The 22,173-nt window shown below is 41.7% G+C and overlaps 1 protein-coding gene across 9 annotated transcripts in view; it reads right to left on the reverse strand.

The window, feature by feature from the left end:
* arid1b (AT-rich interaction domain 1B) overlaps nucleotides 1–22,173 on the reverse strand; it is a 473,172-nt gene that overhangs the window by 70,756 nt on the left and 380,243 nt on the right. For 6 of the 9 annotated variants that reach the window (XM_062968971.1, XM_008123599.3, XM_008123573.3 and 3 more), the window contains 2 exons: nucleotides 20,740–21,067; nucleotides 19,071–19,199 (listed from right to left, as the gene is read on the reverse strand). In XM_062968971.1, coding sequence (XP_062825041.1) covers nucleotides 19,071–19,199; nucleotides 20,740–21,067 — 457 coding nt within the window. The remainder of the gene's footprint in view (nucleotides 1–19,070; nucleotides 19,200–20,739; nucleotides 21,068–22,173) is intronic. The other 3 variants (XM_008123592.3, XM_008123613.3, XM_008123606.3) reach the window with 1 other exon arrangement.

Genomic DNA, 22,173 nt, shown 5'->3' on the forward strand with positions numbered 1-22,173 from the left:
AGCGTTCTATTTTCACTGTTCTGCCTGATCTCATTTAACTGAAGATACTGGGGTTTCCACTTGGACCTTTTGCATGCACGCTATCCATTCTTCCACTGGGCTACAGAGCTGACAGTTGCATGGACACAAGCCAAAGAGCTGCCTATTTCATTTAACCATGGTCGCTGAGGGTGGAAAAGTTGTGAAGGGACTTTGGAGCCTTCTGTACCTACAAGAGACACTTTTATTACAGCATAGGTTTGCTTATTAGTGGCTCAACTACTGCCATGGAAGTCAGAGCTACTTCTGATTTTGTGCAAACAGAATAATCTTGAAGAAAATTGCAATCATAACTTTGAGTAAGTTTAACTGAATTAGAAGTCTCTTAAAATCTACAAAATAACATGAAAGACGAATTGAGTGGACTGTAATTTTATGGACTTCACAGCATTTACACAATTATATTCTTTAATAAGGTTTTGCTTAAGAGAAGTGTTTTTCAACCAGCCTTTCAGATACATGGACTTTATGAGCAAGCCCTCGAGGAATTCTTATGAGATCATTTTTGTCCTCAAAGAAAGAAATCTCCATTTCTTTCTTACATTCATAATCATGATTCCCATAGGATTTCTTCTTTTCTTTTTTCTTGCATTTTCTGGGGTTAGTCACTCCGAGCTTAGAATCCTGGCAGAATCCTGCAAACTCTGTGATTTGTTTATGATGACATCTGAAACCTTGGAGTTTTGAGAGTGAATTGAGTGCCAATATAGCAAATACAGTATAGCTGAAGGAGCAATATGGGAAAGAAAAAAACTCCACAAGGCACCTGGTTCTAAAACAGGATGAAATTATTGAATGGTAAAGTTATGTAAGTTCAGTGAGATTTGTTGTCCAACCACATAACTATACTTTATTTTCAAAATTAGGCACAAGTAAGATGTTCCAGTTCCTGGGACTCTTCTTGTCATGCTGGATGCAAGCAACATCATCCTCTCCACATGGCAATAAGGAGATGAGGTTTTAATTAGGTCAACTATCGTCTACAGCAGCGGTACTCAGTGTGCTGGAGCCTTTGGGACGCCACGAAGCATGCTTTCCTCCTCCACCACCACCACCAAGCTTTCCCTCCTCTTTCCTGTGCCCCCCCCCCACTGCCAGAAGCTTTTTCCTATCTTTTACCTTGCCACCAAAAACCTTTTCCTCTGCCTTCCATGCCGCCAAAAGCCTTTTCCTCACCTCCCTCACTCCAAGCCTTTTTTCCTTGCCTCTCTTGCTCCAAAAGCCTTTTTCCTCACCTCCCTTGTTCCCAAAAGCCCTTTTCCCTCACTTCCCTCACCCCAAGAGCCTTTTTTCCTCACCTTCCTTGCCGTCCAGATCCTTTCCCTTTGCCTTGCTTGCTTCCAAAATCCTATTTCCCTCCCACCACCCTGGGGGTTCTTTGATTGTGCTTTTCCTACATGACAGAAGGGGGTGGACTTCCACTGAGAGTTTGTTGTTTAAAAAGTTTGTCCATGCTTAATCCATATATATACATTATATAGAATATATAATAAACATTTATTGGGGGTCCACAGGAAATTTTGCTTCAAAAAGGTCTCAGCAGCTTAAAAAGTTTGAGAATCCCTAGTCTAAATAAATAAATAAACAAACAAAATTTATTTTAACCCACCCTGTCTCCCTGGAGAGACTCAGGCTATGAGTCTAATCCACCCAGACCTAGCTTTCGATCCTCACTGAATACGTTGTTCATTTGTAAAACCTGAGTTAACTAGTGATGAGGCTAGGAAATTTGCTTTCATTACATACCCATCTATAAATTGATCTCATACAGAGGGAGTCCCTGAGTTACAAACATTCAACTTAAAAATGACTCAAAGTTAAGAACGAGGATATGAGACAACAGGAAGTGTGAGAGATCTACCCCTCGGAAGGGAAATTCACTCCTGAAAGAGTTACCATGGGGAAAAGGGGTCTCCACTGATGTTTTCTCACCAATCCTTGTTTCTGCAACAAGCCAATTTTTCAAAATATAATTATCCCAGGGACAGAAAGTGAGGTGAAATCTTCAGAACAGGGACACAGGTAGCAAAACAAACACTACAGAGGTGATAACCCTTCCTTATGCTACTCAATGTCTTTGTCAATGGTATAACGGCACTGAATGTTTGCCATATATGGACCTGTAACCTGCTCTGAGTCCCCTTGGGGAGATAGAGTGGGATATAAATAAAATATATTATTATGATTATTATTATGATTATGATTATTATTATTATTATTTTACTTGAGTCTAATGTGCCATCAAATCTAATGCGCACCTCAATTGTTTAAAAAAGTATTTATTTATTTATATCCTGCCCTTCTCACACCGAAGGGGACTCAGGGCGAATCACAACAAAAGCACAATTTGATGCCTTAAATACATATCAAAATAAAACAACATATACTTTAAAATCACATCATTAAAACATATCAATTAAAACAACTAGTTAAAATCACACAGTCCAAAAACATATGCCAGAAGCCATTCCAATTGTCATTTGTAAACCTCCCTTGCTTAGTTTCCAATATACCTCACAACCTCTGATGATGCCTGTCCTAGATGTGGGTGAAACGTCGGGAGATAATGCTTCTGGAACATGGCTATACAGCCCAGAAAAGACACAGCAACCCTGTCATTTGTATTGTTCATTATTGCACTGAGATATCAATTATCCTCCTTTAAGAAACAATTGAAAACTTGGATGTTTAGGTTGGCCTTCGGAGAGACAGCCATTGGATGACCAGCCTCATTATAATTCTGTTCTGAATTTTACTAGGTCCCTCTTATCTGGGTATTTTAATCTAATGATTCCATCTTTATATTGCTGCTGCAGTCCCCCCACCTATGAAGTTTGACTGAATTGTATTGGTAGTTGTTAGATATTATTACTGTTGTATTAACTTTTGTTTTAATTTTTGTTTTATTACCTTATTGTGTTTTAACTTTTGTATATTGTGCTAATGTATTTGTGTTGTTACTTTTTTAACAATGTGAGCTGTCCCGAGTCCCTGCGGGGAGATGGTGGCGGGGTATAAATAAAGTTTTATTATTATTATTGTATTTTATGACACAGCAAACAAGATAGATATGCTGGATTTCGTATCACAAAATCACAAGTCGACACTTCCCAAGTGTCTAGGACTGTGTGATGTATTTTCGGATGATGCGTGCAGATCCCATTAGGGTGGCCTTTTGCAGTTGGCAGATCATAATTTTGTCAATGTCTATTGTTCCAAATGCCGGCTGAGATCTTTTGGCACGGCACCCAGTGTGCCAATCACCACCAGGACCACCCGCACTAGTTTCTGCCAGAGTCTTTGAAGTTCAATCTTGAGGTCCTGATAGCGGCTGAGTTTTTCCTGTTGTTTTTCGTCAATGCGACTGTCACCTGGGATGGCAACATCAATGATCCAAAACTTTTTCTTTTCCACAACTGTGATGTCTGGTGTGTTGTGTTCCAGAACTTTGTCAGTCTGGATTCGGAAGTCCCACAGTATTTTTGCGTGCCCATTTTCCAATACTTTTGCAGGTTTGTGAACCCACCAGTTCTTTACTGCCGGGAGGTGGTACTTGAGGCATAAATTCCAATGAATCAATGGGCCACATAGTTGTACCTCTGTTTGTAGCTAGTCTGTGCAATTTTCTTACAGCAGCTGAGAATATGATTAATGGTTTCATTGGTTTCCTTGTTGTTGTTGTTGCACTGGGAATCACTGTGCAAATGTTTGGTCCCACAACCAGGATTTAACTTTCTTCCTGAAGGTCAGGATCTAATTTGCCTGGGGAGGAAGTTCCATAGCCGAGGGGCCACCACTGAGAAGGCCCTGTCTTCTGTCTCCACCAGTTGCGCTTACGAGGGGGATGGGATCGAGAGCAAAAATCTTAACCTCAGATAGTTCATAGGGGGAGATACGTTTGGACAGGTAAGAAGGGCTGGAACTGTTTAGGGCTTTATAGGCCAAAGCCAGCACTTTTGAATTGTGCTCAGTAGCAGACTGGCTGCCAGTGGAGCTGATGCAGCAGGTGACTTGTGTGCTCCCTGTATCCCGCTCGTTAGAAACCTGGTTGCCACCCAATGGACTACCTGAAGCTTCCGAACAGTCTTCAAAGCCAACCCCATGTAGAGCACGTTGCAGCAGTCTATTCGAGATGTAACAAGAACGTGGACCACCGTGGTCAAATCTGACTTCCCAAGGTACAAACACAACTGATGCAAAGGTTTTAATTGTGTGAAAGCCCCTCGGCCACCACTGAAACCTGGGATTCCAGGCTCAGCAATGAATCCAGGAGAACTACCAAACTGTGAACACTTTCAGAGGGAGTGTAACCCCATCCAACACAGGCTGTAACCCCTATACCCTGTTCGGTCTTGCGACTGACCAGTAGTATCTCTGTCTTGTTTGGATTCAATTTAAATTTGTTCGCCCTCATCCAGACTGTCACAGCAGCCAAGCACCAGTTCAGGACCTGAACAGTCTCCTTAGTAGCAGGCGGAAAGGAGTGATAGAGTTGGACGTCATCTGCGTACAGGTGACATCGAACCCCAACAACACCTTCCGAGAGCGACCTACCAGGAAGGACTGGAGCCACTATAGAACAGACCCATTCCTGCATGGCATGTCAGAAGGTATACAGTCTACGGTATCAAAGGACACTGAGAGGTCCAAGAGAACTAATGGACACACTCCTCCTGTCCAGCTCTCTGCATAGATTATCCACTAAGGCGACCAAGCCTGTTTCAGTTCCATGTCCTGGCCTAAAGTCAGACTGTGCTGTATCCAGATAATCAGTTTTCTCTAAGAATGCCTGGAGTTGTGAGGCCACCACACATTCCAAGACTTTGCTCATGTTATGCAAATTCAATGTGCACCCCAATTTTGGGAAGGTAATTTAGTCAAAAGTGAGCATTAAATTTGAGTAAATACGGTATGTGGCTGCAGTTACACTTTAAAAATGTACCTGTTCCAACTTACAAATGAATTCAACTTAAGGACAAACCTGCCTGTATAAGTCAAGGGTAGATTTTGAGGTAATAGTATGGCTTTTTATGTGACTCATGGATAGATCAAAGATACACTTAGCAATGTGCTGTAGCAGGGCTCTTGGACTTCCTAGGTGAAGCATTTTGGGGTGAGGGAAGTGGTCAGTACTTTTTTTACAGGAGGCTATATGTTCAGATGGACTGCTTACTTTGTCAAAACACCACCTCCTGTAACAGAAGCTCCAATCTCTTTCTCTCTCTCTCTCTCTCCCCGCCCCCCCCCCCCCCCGGGGTTGCCTTGCCTCATTGAATCAAGTGGCTTTATCGAACTATTGATTTACCATTCAACATTTGATTCAATAGGTCTACCCTAAATGGCACAAACAACATAACCATATTTTCCAGTTGCTTAAGGATTGACTTCCAGAACTGCATTTCTGTGTGCACCTATTGAAAGCTGCACAATATTTTTCTAAGTAAACATGTTGATTGTGAGACTTGTTCCATTTAATTCAGTGGTTCTCAATCTGTGAATCCTCAGATGTTTTGGCCTTCAATTCCCAGAAATCCTAACAGCTGGTAAACTGGCTGGGATTTCTGGGAGTTGCAGGCCAAAACACCTGGGGACCCACAGGTTGAGAACCACTGATTTAGTGGAACTCAAAAGAGACATGATGAGAAGCAAACTGAAGTAAACAAAACAAACCCACCATGTTGTTATCTCTAAAATATCAGATGATGTGGGGAACAGTTGCTACCAAAACTACCTTATATGGCATGTTCTTGAATTTCTCAGTGCATTCTGTTAAAAAAACAAGAGCAAAGGAAATATTCCTTTAAAATCCAGCTGGAAGGAAATAGCTGAGTATTTCTGGTAAGGGAAAGGCGTGGGATTTTTTTTTTTTAAAAAACTTGCTTGCAGTTTAGCTAAAAACAAGATGTAAACTAGCATATATATTTTATCTTTAATCTGAAAGCTACTTACTCTAAAAGAATCAATTTACTCATTAATGAATTGAAGCCAGCTTTAAGACAGAGAGCAGCATCTGTTTGACAGTTTATTGTAATGCCATACAATAATTTCAGCCAAGAAGCAAACTCCATTTTATCCAATTGAGTCTACAAGGGGATTTGTTTTTGGAAGCAACACATAGTTGCCTTGATTGGAAGTTATTGCTTGTGCATCCAAGCAATACTAATGGGACGAATTTCAGTTTTATTTACGTACTAAAGTCCCTCAGAACTCAAAATTTGGGAATTAGAGGATGATCATTCAGTGCATGAGAAGAACCGCCTTAATATTAAGAAATTAGGATGCCAGAATATTTAACATAACTCTCTCCCACCCTGATGTTACTTCTTTCATTACCAGAAGGAAAAGTTTCACATAGTACATTATCAGTAAATTCAGTCTGACAACTGGGGGACACAGAAAAAGCCTCCTCGAAGATTGAGTAAATCCAGTCGGGCGTCCCTGGGCAACGTTTCTTGTAAACAGCCATCTTTCCAACCCAAAAGCATTGCATCGCTTTTAAATATTTTTTAACGTTTTAAATGTGTTCTATCTCTTCACAAATGGATGAATAACAAAGGTATTTATCAAGACCATTGCTAACGATTGTGTCTATTAATATAGAAGGTTTGTCACTTGCTAAGGAACCTTAGCCAAAATGTCTGAGGACATCTCGTGTGACATCTTGTGTATACAGGAAACACATCACAATGAGAAGACCAAAAATTCTTGGAATGCAATTGGCAGTGGAACAACTTCACAGACAATATGGTAGTGCCATTTTTTTACAATCTGGTATAGCAATATCTGCAAATTCTCTCACAGAAGTGAACAACATTGAAATCCTATCTGTGGAACTGGATAGTTGCAGTGTATCATCACTCTATAAACTACCTGGGGTTAATTTCTATTTTAGGCCCCCAACCAATTGCCACAATCATGAAGCCCATTTTATTGTGGGAGATTTCAATAGCCATAGCTGTGTTTGGGGCTATGACGAAGATGATAGAAATGGCAAAGCAGTTCTAACGTGGGCCGACAATAGTAGAATGAGCCTCCTTCATGAAATAAATTACCACCATCTTTTAATTACGGCCGATGGAAGCGGGGTTATAACCCTGATCTGATTTTTGTAAATGAAAGAATAATTTATCAATGCATTAAAAGGGTATTAAACCCAATACCCAATACTCAACACAGACCAATATGCTGCGTAGCATATGCAGCTGTAAGACCAAAAAGTTTCTCATTCCGCAGAAGATATAACTTCAATAAAGCTAACTAGACAAAGTTTACAGAGACCTTGGAAGTAGCTATTTCTGATAAAGAACCTTCTATAGAAGGCTACGATCTGTTTGTAGAAGCTGTGAAAGGATCCTCGAGGCTCTCAATCCCTAGAGGCAGTCGCACAAGCTACCTACCAGGCCTAAATGAAGAATCGCTAAATCAGCTACAGGAATATTTCAGACTATTTCAAGAGAATCCATACAGCGATGAGACTATAGCAGCAGGACAAAAACTATCTACAGCCATAGCTAATGCTAAGAAAGACTGCTGGATAGAGCTGCTTGAAAACCTTGATATGTCCAAGAGTAGCCAAAAAGCCTGGCAATTGCTGAGACGCCTGGATAGTGACCCTCTGGTCAACTATGGACACGCAAATGTTACACCAGACCAGATAACTCACGAGCTAATTCAGAATGGGAAAACCAAAAGCAGTAGAGTAAAGATGAAAATCAACAGGGTGCCAGAACTTGAAACCCACCACTTGTCAGCTCCTCTAAACTTGACACAACTCAGAGAAACTATCAAACGATGTAAAACTGGTAAATCACCTGGCTTAGATGACTAAATGATGGAGCAAATCAAACATTTGGGGGCCAAAGCTGAAAACTGGCTTTTGAAATTCTACAATCAATGCTTGACACATAAACAGATTCCCAGAGCATGGAAAAAAACTAAGATCATTGTCATTTTGAAACCTGGTAAAGATGCCTCCAATGCCAGGAACTACCAACCAATCTCCCTCTTATGTCATCTATATAAAATATATGGGAGGATGCTATTAAATTGATTAGCACCTGTCATTGAACCTGAGCTTATTGCACAACAAGCAAGTTTCAGACCAGGGAAAAACTGTACAGGTCAAATTCTTAATCTGACTGAGCATATCGAGGAAGGCTATGAAAAAGACTGCATTACAGGAACAGTTTTTGTGGACCTTACGGCAGCCTATGACACAGTGCAACATAGAAAATTCTGATTAAAGTCTACCATATCACCTGGGACTTTACAAAAACTGTCAAGACCCTTCTGGAAAACCGCAGCTTCTATGTGGAGTTTCAGGGCAGGAAAAGTAGATGGAAGAGGCAAAAGAATGGTTTACCCCAAAGAAGCGTTCTTCCACCAACCTTGTTTAACATCTTCACGAATGATCAGCCACTACCACCACTCACAAAGAGCTTTATATATGCTGATGACCTTGGCCTAACAACACAAGCGAAAGATTTTGAAACAGTTGAAAGCCAACTCACTAATGCCTTGAAAGATCTCTCCAGTTACTACAAAGAGAACCACCTGAAGCCTAACCCTGCCAAGACACAAGTGTGTGCTTTCCACCTACGTAACCGTGAAGCCAACAGGAAACTGAAAGTTACTTGGGAAGGCCAAGAGATCGAACAGTGTTTCCATCCTAAATATCTTAGTGTCACCTTAGATCGAACACTAACATATAGGAAACACTGCATGAACACCAAGCACAAAGTAGTTGCATGCAATAACATCCTGTGGAAACTGACTGGCAGTGCATGGGGTGGAGAGTGTTAATTAATAAGGACATCAGCCCTGGCCTTGTCTTTCTCAGCTGCGGAGTACGCCTGTCCTGTCTGGCACAAGTCTGTCCATGCGAAGCAGGTGGACATAGCACTGAACGAAACATGTAAAATAATCACAGGATGCCTTAAACCTACACCTGTTAATAAACTATAAGCTAGCTGGCATTGCCCCCGCTGATGGGCAATGAGAAGTTGCTGCTAACGGTGAGAGAAATAAGGTCGAACTTTGTGAAAGCCACCCACTGCATGACTATAAGCCCCCTCCTAGTAGACTCAGGTCAAGGAGCAGCTTTATGAGAACCACCACTCCTCTTGATGTTCCTCCAGCAACAGCAAGGGTGTCCCTTTGGGCAGCTAAATCAGGCAATCCCAACTGGATGGCCCCCCATGAGGGTCTGCCTCCAGAGGCAAACCAAGAATGGGCAACTTGGAAGTCCCTGAACAGACTCAGAAGCGGAGTGGGCAGATCAAAAGACAACCTGGCAAGATGGCACTATCTGGAGGAATCCTCCACCTTGTGTGACTGTGGAGCAGAACAAACAACAACTCATATGTATGCTTGCCCACAATGCCCTGCCTCATGCATGGAGGAGGAGTTGTTTAAAGCTACGGACAATGCGATTGCTGTTGCCCACTTTTGGTGTAAAACCATTTAGCTGTTTGTGATTCCTTTATTTTATCACTTTTAAACTTATTTATTATGCAATGCTTTTGACACAAAATAAATAAATAAAAAGTCTGACAACTAAGAGATAATGCTTAAAATTCTTCCAAATCAGATTGAAATTAAAGGATCCAGCACTTTAAAGTTAGTGTACTGTGGCAATATTGGATCTACAAATGCCCTTAGTCTCACAGGTATAGATGCACGAATGAAAACATTTTAAGCTTTTTTGCTATGTACAGCAATTACCAAGAAGGAAATAATCACCTCTCACTTTGGGAGGAAGCTAAAAAAAATAAAGGACCTGGACCTAAAATGCAGAAAGAAAGAAATGCATTTTTTTTGTGATTTTTAGATTTATTATGTGTTTCACCACTTCTAGCCGCATAAGATCTACATGTCACAGATGTGCTCTAAAAATTATTATAATTTCACACAGGCTTTCAAGATCAAAGGGGCAAAAGATGCAGGCAGTCTAATTGCAGTTCAGCACACTTTGTGTGAATATTTAATTTGATATGCAAAATTTAGTGTTTAAAAAATCAAGTATTTAAACTTTTGAAATCTCTCCTCTTTTTTTCTTTCTTTTTGACACATTTATGCATTATGCCCATTAACTATATTTCCTTGCCAGTGGCTCCTAGTCCATCAGCAGTCTTGCATGCTCAGGGCTCTGGAGGAAATATTGAAAAAGTGCTTTGCTGGCATCTGCAATATGAAATATGAATTACAAATACAAAGATAGCACTGAAAAAATGCTGATGGAGGCCTCAGCTATGAGTAAAAGATTATATATATTCATCCCTACTGTACTGTTTACTGCACTGAGAGAATCTATATTTTGGACTCATCTATATGAAGAACAAGGCAGTTATTCTGGATTTACAATAGTGCGAATCAGAAAAGAAAGTGTAACATGATGCTTTCACCACATGAATTTAATTTCACCAAAGTAGAAGCAACAAGACACATTTGCTGACTCTTCCATCCACCCTCATTACCATTTTAGCCACTGGGCTGAACATATTTTCTTGGGTGTTCAATGGAAACAGAATGCATATCGGATATTCACAAGATAAAATAAAGGGCTATCTGATAAAGTGCATAAAATTAAAGTAAGCAAATCCCATGGAAATGTGCATAGGACTCATAACACCTCTACAGCTGCAGATGCTGAGCCTCAGGAAAAAAAGATAATAAATTGTGGAAATGACCCCTGGCTGTAAGAGTTCATCCTACAATGAAACACTGAGCCTTGGACCCAAAGAAGTACAAGGTTCCACCTGCTTCCACAGGAGACTTGATCATTTTCTCCTTTCCAGCTCAAGCCTTTTGCTTTTTATAGGTCAGAGACCCTTCAAAGCAGCTTTCCCCATGGAGCGAAGAGATGCAGCCAGGCAGCAAAATCACTTATATACCATACACAGAAAAAAAGCTTTTCTGAAAGCAGAACCATCTACCCAATAAAGGCTTAGGCAAAAGTCATTCAGTGCTCTCCCATTTAACAGCACCAAGGAACCACACAAATTCCAGAATGATCTCAGGAAACAGCTGGGTACCGACATCAGAAATGAACTCTGACACACATGAAGTGTCTCTGCCACCTTGTTTCTCTTAAACTGAAACTACTTGGCAGAAGTATATGAATATACTCAGAGCAATGGTCTATTAGGTTCAGCATTCTAAGAGTGGCTAACCATGTATCTACAGGAAACTCATGAAGAAGACATACAGTAGTCTCACTTATCCAACATAAACGGGCCGGCAGAATGTTGGATAAGCGAATATGTTGGATAATAAGGAGGTATTAAGGAAAAGCCTATTAAACATCAAATTAGGTTATGATTTTACAAATTAAGCACCAAAACATCATGTTATACCACAAATTTGACAGAAAAAGTAGTTTAATACGCAGTAATGCTATGTAGTAATTACTGTATTTATGAATTTAGCACCAAAATATCACGATGTATTAGAAACATTGACTACAAAACTGTGTTGGATAATCCAGAACGTTGGATAAGCGAGTGTTGGATAAGTGAGACTCTACTGTAGTTCAACTGTATCCTTCTCCCTATGTTCCCCAATAACTGGTACTCAGAAGCACAATTTCTTTTGTAAACAGAAGTAATATATAGCTGCCATGACTATGGGAATGTCCACATTGCATGAATACAGGCGGTAACCATGTTACGAACAAGATAGGTTCTGTGGATTTATTCTTAAGTTGATTTTTTATGTAAGTCAGAACAAGTACATTTTAAAGTGTAACTCCAGCTTTCTATCTATCTATCTATCTATCTATCTATCTAAAAGGATAAAGTTGTTTGGACAGTGACTATAACAACAAAACTAAACGTCCCAGAAATACGAAACTTGGCAACACAATGCAAAAGCCTTGCCTCCCTGTTACAACCACACAACCACACCACAAAACCACAATGGACCCACAAAACTCACAACAACGCATCGTGACTATAACAACACAACTAAACACCCCAGAAATACGAAACTTGGCAACACAACGCAAGAGCCTTCCCTCCCGGTTGTAATAACACAACCACACCACAAAACCACAATCCGGACCCACAAAACTCACAACAACGCATTGTGACTATAACAATACAACTAAACCAGATGGCCATCTGTCTGGGTTCTTCCTCCGTGACAAAAAGAAAGAAAGGGGTTGGTCTGGATGCAAACTACAAATTCCAGCACCCCATGGCATGACTCCATGCATTTCAATTAGAGGCCTCTTCCTTCTCCCTTTCCCTGCCATCCAACCCACTGACCCAGTTCCATGGCTCCGCAGGCAGGAAAGGCTGGGACGGATAGAAGGAGGGAGGGAAGGGAAGTGAAGGAATGCCAAGGACAACAGCCCTCCCTCTCTGCCCGGAAGGCCAAGAGCAAAAGGGAGAGAAAGACCATTGATCCGGTTATATTTACCCTCCTTTCTGATCAGTGTGTTCTTATCAGCGAGCTCAGGATCGGAGCAGAAAAAGAGAACAGCATAGGAATAAAGAAAACAAAGAGAGCACCCACTCTATCTATCCATCCACTCATCTATCCATCCACTCACCACTAATAATAAACATCTACACAGGCAAGAATCAGCCATGCACTGAGGCTACAAGGCCATTCAGTGCTCATCCACCTCTCCAATCCCTACATTCACACTTGGCCTCCAAAAAACAAACAAACATTACAATAATAACAATGACAACAACAACAATAAGAATCAACATCATCAAAGGCAAGAAGCAGCCAGGCACTGAGGCTGAGAGGCCAGTCAGTGCTACACTGGGCCTCCAAAAAACAATACAGTAGCATCTAACTTATCCAACCTTCATGACCACTACAACAACAATAATAATAAACACCTACACAGGCAAAAAAAAAAAAGACTATTGTACCACAATAAAAATATAAACCACACTCAGCAGAATCAGACATCATGATTAACAACAAACCAAAGACAACAGGCATCTCAAGCAATTATCAATCAACACAAAAATTGAAGAAGGTAACAGACTTCAAATACTACTACTAATGTGAGTATAAAGAAGGGTGGAGGTCACAGCATAAATACAACCTAATGTAGACTGACCAACACCACCAGACTAAACCACAGCAACGCGTGGCCGGGCACAGCTAGTGTGTGTGTGTGTATATATATATATATCTGTTCTGTCCATTTCTACCTTAACAAAAACAGCGAAACTACAAAACCCAGAACCACAAAACTTGGCAACAAAACACATGGTCCTCCCCACTGTGTTTAGATGACAAAACCAAAACACAATGTCCCTCAAAAATGCCAAAACAGCAATGTGTGCATGTGCGGAGCTGGCCCCTGCCCCCACCCTTGAAAGACATATGGGTATTTCAGCAGTGCGCGAGCAGCCCAACTGCTGCGGCAGGTGGCTTACCTCATGCTGGGGAAGATGATGCGGCTGAGGAAAAAAAGGGGGAAAGCTTTCCCTATATTACCCCCCCCCCAACCAAGATTAAGTAACAGCGCATGTGCAAAAGCCCCCCCCCCGGCATGAAAAAAACGCACCAACCATCTGTAGCGAGCTGGATGTCCCTGCTGGCACTGAATGAGGCCCAGGCATGAAGTCAGGCTACGGCTTGGACACATACAATAGAACGGATGCAATTAGGTCTCACTTTTAGGCCCCCCTTTTAGCTCAATTTGCCCTTAGCAAAAATGGCAGCCCCTCAGCTGCTTTCCTTCTTCCCCTCTCCAGGGGAAAAGGCCCGTGTGTGCCCTTAAGCAAGATGGCGGCCGCCTGCCCTTGCCCCTTCGCAGCCGCTGTGTGCGCGCGCTCCTGTTAAGGTTCCGCCCAGGAAACTCTCCCTTATCCCTTTTGGGTGGGGCTTTTTCTTCTGGACTTTGACCATCTCAGGCCCCACGTTGGCCAACAGACTGATGTCCTTTGTGTTGGTGGCCAGGACGATGGTGAGTAGCCAAACTCCCTATTTCAATTGCCAAGGGAAGACTTTGGGAAGAGATTCCCTGCTGCATCTCTGGCTGAGCCTTGCCTAAAATAGTCCCCTCTCTCCCACCTTGACCTTTGCAGAACCTAAGTTAGCCTAGCAACTTTGAAGGCTGCATCTTAAAACCTCTTTGACGGCTGAGAGTTGTTGTTTTCCTAGGCCTGCAACCTTTTCTGCCCAAGAACTCAGCTAGAATAGAATACAACCCAAATTTTCATGTTGGGTGACATGCCAGGGGCTAAAACAGGCACGGGCAAACCTGGTCCCTCCAGATGTTTTGGACTCCAACTCCCACAATTCCTAACAAACAGTAGGCTAGGAATAGTGGGAGTTATTTATTTATTTATTTAATATACCGCTCTTCTCTCCCAGGGGGACCCAGAGCGGTCATACATAATGGCAAGATTACTGCCACATATAATACAAAATATAATAAAAACCAACAATCGTAAAACACACTTAAAAACCAATATCATACCCAATTAAAACAGTAAAACACAGTGTGACTGTTACAACAGGGCCAGTAGAATTGGGCCAAACGTCAGAGCCAGTTTGTATTCAACTTCACATTAATCCAATGAATACATCAGGTTATATCAACTTGTATCCTAGAATGGGCCAAAAGCTTGGGCCCACATCCAGGTCTTCAGCTGCTTCCTAAAAGACATGAGTGAGGGGGCTTCCCTAATCTCCCTTGGCAAGGAGTTCCACAGCCGCGGAGCCACCACCAAAAAAGCCCTGTCTCTCGTCCCCGCCAAACGCACCTGTGATGGCGGTGGGACCAAGAGCAGGGCTTCACTCGAAGATCTTAATCTGCGGGGCGGCTCATAGGTGGAGATACGTTCAGAGAGGTAAGTTGGACCAGAGCCGTTTAAGGTTTTGTAGGCCAAAGCCAGCATTTTTAATTGTGCCCGGAAGCTAACAGGCAGCCAGTCGAGCTGCTTCAACAGAGTTATATGGTCCCTGAATGGCGCTCTGGTTAATAACCTGGCTGCAGAACGTTGGGACTGGTTCCAGCTTCCGAACAGTCTTTGAAGGCAACCTCATGTAGAGCGCATTGCAATAGTCCAAACAAGATGTAACAAGAGCGTGGACCACCTTGGCCATGTCAGGCTTCCCAAGGTACAAGCGCAGTTGGCGCACAAGTTTGAGTTGTGCGAAGGCCCCCCTGGCCACCGCCGAAACCAGGCTCAGTGATGAGTCCATGAGGACATCCAAACTGCGAACCTGCGCCTTCAGGGGAAGTGCGACCACATCCAGCACAGGCTGTAACCCTATACCCTGTTAGGTCTTATGACTGACCAGGAGGACCTCTGTCTTGTCTGGATTCAACTTCAATTTGTTCACCCTCATCCAGTCCGACACAGCAGCGAGGCACCGGTTCAGGATCTGGATGGCCTCTTTGGAAGCTGGAGAAAAGGAGTGATAGAGTTGGACATCTGCGTACAGATGACACCGAACTCCAAAACTCCAGATGATCTCACCCAGCGGCTTCATGTAGATGTTAAACAACAAAGGGGATAGTACTGAACCCTGTGGGACTCCACAAGACAATGGTTGTGGGGTCAAACAGCTGTCCCCTATCAACTGGGTACGGTCCTCAAGAAAGGACTGGAGCCACTGCAATGCAGTACCCCCAAGGCCCATTCCGGCGAGGCGACCCAGAAGGATACCGTGGTCTATGGTATCAAAGGCCGCTGAGAGATCCAGGAGAACCAGCAGGGGCTCACTCCCCCTGTCTGGCTCTCTGCGGAGATCATCCACCAAGGAGACCAAGGCCGTCTCAGTTCCATGCCCCGGTCTGAAGCCAGACTGCCAGATCCAGATAATCAGTTTCGAGCAAGAACCCCTGGAGTTGTGAGGAAACCACACGTTCCATGACCTTGCCCAAAAAGGGAAGATTGGAAACAGCCCGAAAGTTATTCCAATTAGTGGGGTCAAGTGATGGCTTCTTCAACAGCAGTTTTATTACGGCTTGTTTGAGGCCGGCTGGAAGTTTGCCTTCTCGGCGGGAGGCGTTCACCACCACTCTTACCCACTCGACTCTGGCTTCTTTAACCAGCCAGGATGGGCAGGGGTCTAGGATGCATGTGGTCGCTCTTGCTTCTCCAAGGACCTTGTCCACGTCCTCGGGTTGCACAGATTGAAATGAATCCATCAAAATCGGACAAGCAGGTGCTCATGCTACATCTTCGGAGACTGCATCAACCGCAGCGTCAATCTCGGAACGAATCAAAGTGATTTTCTTTGAAAAGAACTGGGAAAAAGCTTCACATTTCTCTGCCGAGTCATCTGCGGGTGCAGTTTGAGGGGTGTTATTAAGCAGCCCTGACTGTTCTAAAAAGCTTGGCAGGACAGTTTTTGGCTGTCTCAATTCTAGAACTATAATAGGTTGTTTGTTTGTTTTTTTGCAGCAGTCATTGCTTTGCAATATGCTTTCCTTTGGGCTTTAACCCATTCTAAATTTGATTCGCTCTGTCGCTTTCACCACACGCGCTCTAGGCGCCTCGTCTCATGCTTCATCAACAGAATCACCTACTGAGGAGGCGGGAACATCCCCAAGACCCATCAAGAATCCATTTGGATCCATAAGCCTCCTGGGGCGGACCATCTTAATGGGCCCACCACCCTCGCGGAGGTTAGGGGTCACAGTAATTCTAAACTTGACCAAGTGGTGGTCGGTCCATGACAGTTAAAGTCCAAAACACCTGGAGGGCCCAAGTTGGCCCATGTTTCCTGTCTGGAATAGTATATATATACATACACACATATAATATAACATATATGTATTCTATAATCTGAGCTGTTAGAAATTGTGGGAGTTGAAGTTCAAAACACCTGGAGGGCCCAAAATGGGAATTCCAGACAGGAAACAATCAGAACCAGCAAACACCTCCCAATACAGACAGTAAGCAGCCAGACCTTGAAGCTGCAAAACTATTTAATGCTAATCAAGGATATCAATAGCAACATTTACATCTGCCTCAAGCAGACAAGAGTTCTTTCTACCACCATGGACATGCAACAGATATATAAACCCCTTTGTTACCCAGCTTGATTAGCACTAAATAGCCTTGCAATTTCAAAGCCCGTCTGCTTCTCATTACTTTATTTTCCATACCACCAGACTACGCCACAGCAACATGTGGCCATATATATATATATATATATATATATATATATATATATATATATAGAGAGAGAGAGAGAGAGAGAGAGAGAGAGAGAGAGAGAGAGAGAGAGAGCATGCATGCATGCTTTGGATAGTATAGGGAAGGGTTAACATCCCTGTGGTGTTTGTTTTGCTGTCTATACCCCTGTTCAGAAGATGTTACCTCACTTTCTGTCCCTGTGAGAATTTTGAGAATTTGGCTTGTTGTGGAAACAAGGATTGGTGATAAAGCCTCAGTGGAGACACCTTTTCCCCATAATAACTCTTCCAGGAGTGAATTTCCCTTCCGAGGGGTAGATTTCTCTCACTTCGTGTTGTTCTTAACTGTGAGTCGTTGATGAGTAGGAATCTTGTAACTCAGGGACTGTCTGTATAACATATTAATCCAATTTCAACTGCCATGGTTCACTCCTATGGAATGCAGGGATTTGTAGTTGTGTGATGTACTTAGAATTCCCTACTCTAGTCCCTTAAACTTCTGAATTAGAATTCTGGAAGAGAATTCTGAATTATGAAATCTTCCTTTCCTTTCTAGTCATCTCAAAAAAGCTTCCACAATAAGCACAGATAAATAATTAAAGCTGTTTGTTTGCCTTGGCATTCATTTATTTGTGGTAATGAGCGCCAAAATATTCTATCCCCCCCCCCTTTTTTTAGCAAACAGCCCCATGGTGTGTGAGACAGAAAACAAGGGTTTGCCTTTGACTGCTTAAGGGGCATTATGAAATCCACATTGCCAGATATGCTTTTTTAGAAGAAGTGTTACAAGCTACAATGTGTGTTTTCCGCATTGTCTGTCACAGCCTGTATGTCTCAACTTGGTTACCATCAGGAAACATTTAAAATTGGAAAACACTTAATAAGGCTTTTTGTTGCCTTTATTACATTTTCATATCCAACCAAGTTGATGAACTCTAAAACTTCTTACCACCATTTGTTTTATGGTCTACAGTGTTCCCTTACTACTTTGTGGTTTGCTTTTCGTGGATTCGCTGTTTCACAGTTTTTCAATAAACTCTAAAATACTATTATAAATCATAAAAAATTTACAGCCTAAGGAAGGGAGGAAGGAGAAGCCAAAGGGAGAGAAAAGGAGCCCAAGCGGCAACGGGAGGAGAAGGAGGTGATTTATCAACACACAATTGGTTGATAAAGACTTAAAATAGTGTATAACTACTAAAATAATGTATAAATATTAAAATAAATATAGTGTCCCTACTTTGCAGATTTTCACTTATTGCGGGTGGTCCTGGAACCTAACCTCAGCGATAAGTGAGCGAACACTGTATTTTCTATATTTTGCCTGATTTTATACTAAATAAAATTTTTGCATGATATTTATACTAAATATACATCTTGGCAGGGGAATTAGCAGGTTGGCCTGCCTTATATAACCATTTCAATTCTGATATTATACCACCTTCTGAAAGCCCTGTTATTAACTCCTGTCATGGCTTCTGCAGTCAGTCTCTTGTCAATAACGTTTAACTTTGTGGAAGAGGCTTAATGTGATGATTAACAACAACACAATCATGGGAATATCTGCTTCATATTACTGCTCCTAGACATTAATGATAAAAAAGGAGGAAGGGGAATGTAATGATGCAGAAAAACACAAGATTGAATTCATTTTTAGCCTATGGAGATCTTCATTTCTCTCTCAAGCATGAAGGAAACAAAGCCATGCCACAAGCCATGCAGTACAAGTGACATGCAGATTTTTAAAATTACGTTTGACAAGAGTTAGTAAAAACCAACAGTGCTTTTCAGATGCAAGCATTGTTATACTTGATCTCTGGGGACTTCAGTAGCCAAATGGCATGTAACATTTAGGGGGAAAAACTGTCTTGTTCCCGCCGCAAGTCCAGTTTTCATGGCTACCTACCCGTATTGGTCAGGCTGATGCATCATGGGAGCCTGAGCGTTGCCATAGTTGGGGTGTTGTGAAGAAAACATGGGGCGTCCGCCAGCCCCAGACTGGCTGGGATAAGCAGGCGACCTAATGTATGGTGGCCTAAAGCAGAACAAAAGAACAGCTTCTTTGGATTTGCATTAGACCACAAGCATGAACCATCTTGTCAGCTACAATCCTTCTATACAGAAGCATGTAGGGTTCCCACTGGTGGGCAAACAGCCACATAGTATTCTAACTGTTAGGGAACCCAAGAGAAAAATGCTATGTTTTCAAACCTTTGGGACTAATAAGGATTTAGTACATATGGTATTTACATTTGGAAAATAAAGTTCTAGTGACTGTACAGTCATCATATAGGTGTTAGATCAACAGAAGGGTAATATGGGAGGGCTGGGTTTTCAGATGCTGTACTTGGATTACGGCGAGGTAGACATTGAAATCAAAGTCCATAAAATGGATATGAGGCTAAGACTTTGAGTGTGAAAGCAAACAATTATTTGTTTATTTTTCAATCAAGTGCATGTTGCAAAATCTATAATAAAAATTACAACAGTGCACTTCATTTTATTGGCACTTACTAACTTTTAAAATTAAAATGATTATCTTCCTAAATAAAGTGGTCTACCTAAATTAATGAAGTATCCAGGTTATGTCTCTGAGAGATAGTGGGTGTTTAGCCTATCAAAGTGACACATAACAGCTACTGACTCCTTGAAAAGTAAAAATAAGGGGTGGATCGCCAAAATAATAAAATCTGCTTTCAGCTCTCTAATAACATATTGTCTCTTTTCTGATAATCATGAAATTGCATGCATTTCTAGTATAATATGGCAAGATATCAGAGCTTTTTAAAAGTGTGCCCTACTGCATACAATTTCTGGATATTAATATGTATGTTTTCTACACAAGTTTTTAGCATACACCTATGTATTAACAGTGTCACAATTTTGCAAAATAGCAATGAAATCCCATTTCCTCCTATAATAATAGTAGTGTATTTAACTGAACGGAAATATACACATAAGCTGAGAGTCCAAATAAGATAACGTGTACATGTTCTCAGAGGTGCCTATGGAAAAATGAGAGATTCAGGAACAACAGACAGAATGTCCATAAATCTTCAAAAGCACAAGTTGGAACTCACCAATCCTTTTTATTTTCTTCAAGATTTTGTAAATATTACTTCATATTAAAAGCTCTGGTGGAAAAATCTAATGTTATTTGAAGAGATGAGGAAAATTCTCCCTATATATGACTGCAAGACTAGGGTCTAATAATGCAGACTCAAAGCCCCATCTTTTCCTCAGGATGGCAAATATAAATTATGTATTCTGGTTAACTTTAAAAATTGATCCACCATAAAACTGGCTCACCTTCCATTTGGCAGTGAAATTTGATAAATTTTCTCAAAATGATTCCAAAAGCATTGCTTCCTTCACCCTCTTCTTTTCAAGAACTTATCCTCCCACCTGGCTGTATTTAACTGTATCATACCACTGAGGTTAACTTCAGGTAGTGTCCTTTTAATGTCACCTTAAAACTCTATGGTTGCTTGCCCTTAATATTTTTAGACAGAAAATGCATTTTAAAACTATCACCTGCATTTTCATAGACATGCACATTTTCAGTGGATGCATACCTGCTCTGGGCGGAGTTTGCAGCAGCCTGCATCACTGCCGCAGCCGCCTCTTGCGCCTTACGGTTCACAGTTGGCATAGGTGGTCCCATCCCTGGGCCTCCCTGCTGAGACATCCCTGGAGAACTTGGGGTAATGCTGCTCATGTTTCCAGGAAACGACCTGCTCTGCATCCCAGCTGATGGCATTCGTCCCAGGGGCATAGTACCACAAGGTTGGCCCGGCCCCTGTCCATGCATCTGATTGCTGGCATTAATACCCATACCAGGTCCTGGGCCACTGTAGCTTGTGTTGGTAATTCCAGAGTATGATGGCTGTCTGGAGTAGTTCCCTAAAGAGAGTAATACATAATAGAAGAAAATAAAGTTACAGCTTTTGATTAAGTGAAATCTCTTGAAGGAAAATTGTATCCATTCAACTAGTTCTGGCTTTGCAAGGTGTGTGTGTGTGTGTGTGTAGAATCCCTATTTATCATCCAACTAATACATGCTTGATACTGGGATTCTCCAGAACTGGAGTTCTATAAGTGGCATTTGCCTGCCTGGACAGCTTGGTGGGAGAACATGGAAACAAAGTAGAACCTGAGTGGAGACTTCTTGAACCTTGGCTGAAAGCGTGGGAAAAACAGAACCAATATGGGATGAAAGGAATAGAGCATTTAAGATGTAGTAGTTGGAATGACTGCAGTGAAGATTGGACTGTTAAGTTTTCTGTGTAGTTCTTACTCTTTGAAAACAGGTTTCACTTTTCCATGTAATTCCTTTACCCTCATCACAAACATTTTACTGTAAGAAACAAAGTGGATGCATATTGTATCCCTTTTAAATATTGAAAACAGATCTAGTGAGTTTTGGTGAAATTGCTTTGCATGCAAGATTTGATATATTCTAGCTAGAATTTCTTCTACACTTTTAACTGAGTTATACATCACAAGCTCTCTCTGGTGGCTTTGAAGAAAATTCAGTAATGCCATACACTTTTGACTAAAACACAGTATACTGCATCACTACCATATAGTTAAATAAAAACGCTACCGTCCAGAATTAGCCATTTTTAAGCATCAATTTTTTTAACTTCCGCTTCCACAGCACTGGTGCTCCACCAAAACATAGACAAGTAAACCATTTCAATGTGATAGATTAATAATAACCTAACAATCACAATTATTGGATTTTTTCCTCTTCTCCAGTGCACTTCAATTAGAAAACTCTCTGATCACAATATAAAAATAATGAGAATATACTACAGAGCTTAGCTGTTTGTTTTATATCTTTATATAAAAAGGGTAATTTAAGCCCTGTTACCTAACTCCCAATAGCACAAAGCAGGGAAATGCAAGGGAAAGACAGACCTGAAGGGGGAAAAGACGTGGGATGGCAGAAGATGGACCTGGATGGCAGGGAACAAAGTAAGACAGTTCCCTCCACTATCCCACAC

Source organism: Anolis carolinensis, chromosome 1, assembly GCF_035594765.1.
Source record: "Anolis carolinensis isolate JA03-04 chromosome 1, rAnoCar3.1.pri, whole genome shotgun sequence".
NCBI lineage: Eukaryota > Metazoa > Chordata > Lepidosauria > Squamata > Dactyloidae > Anolis > Anolis carolinensis.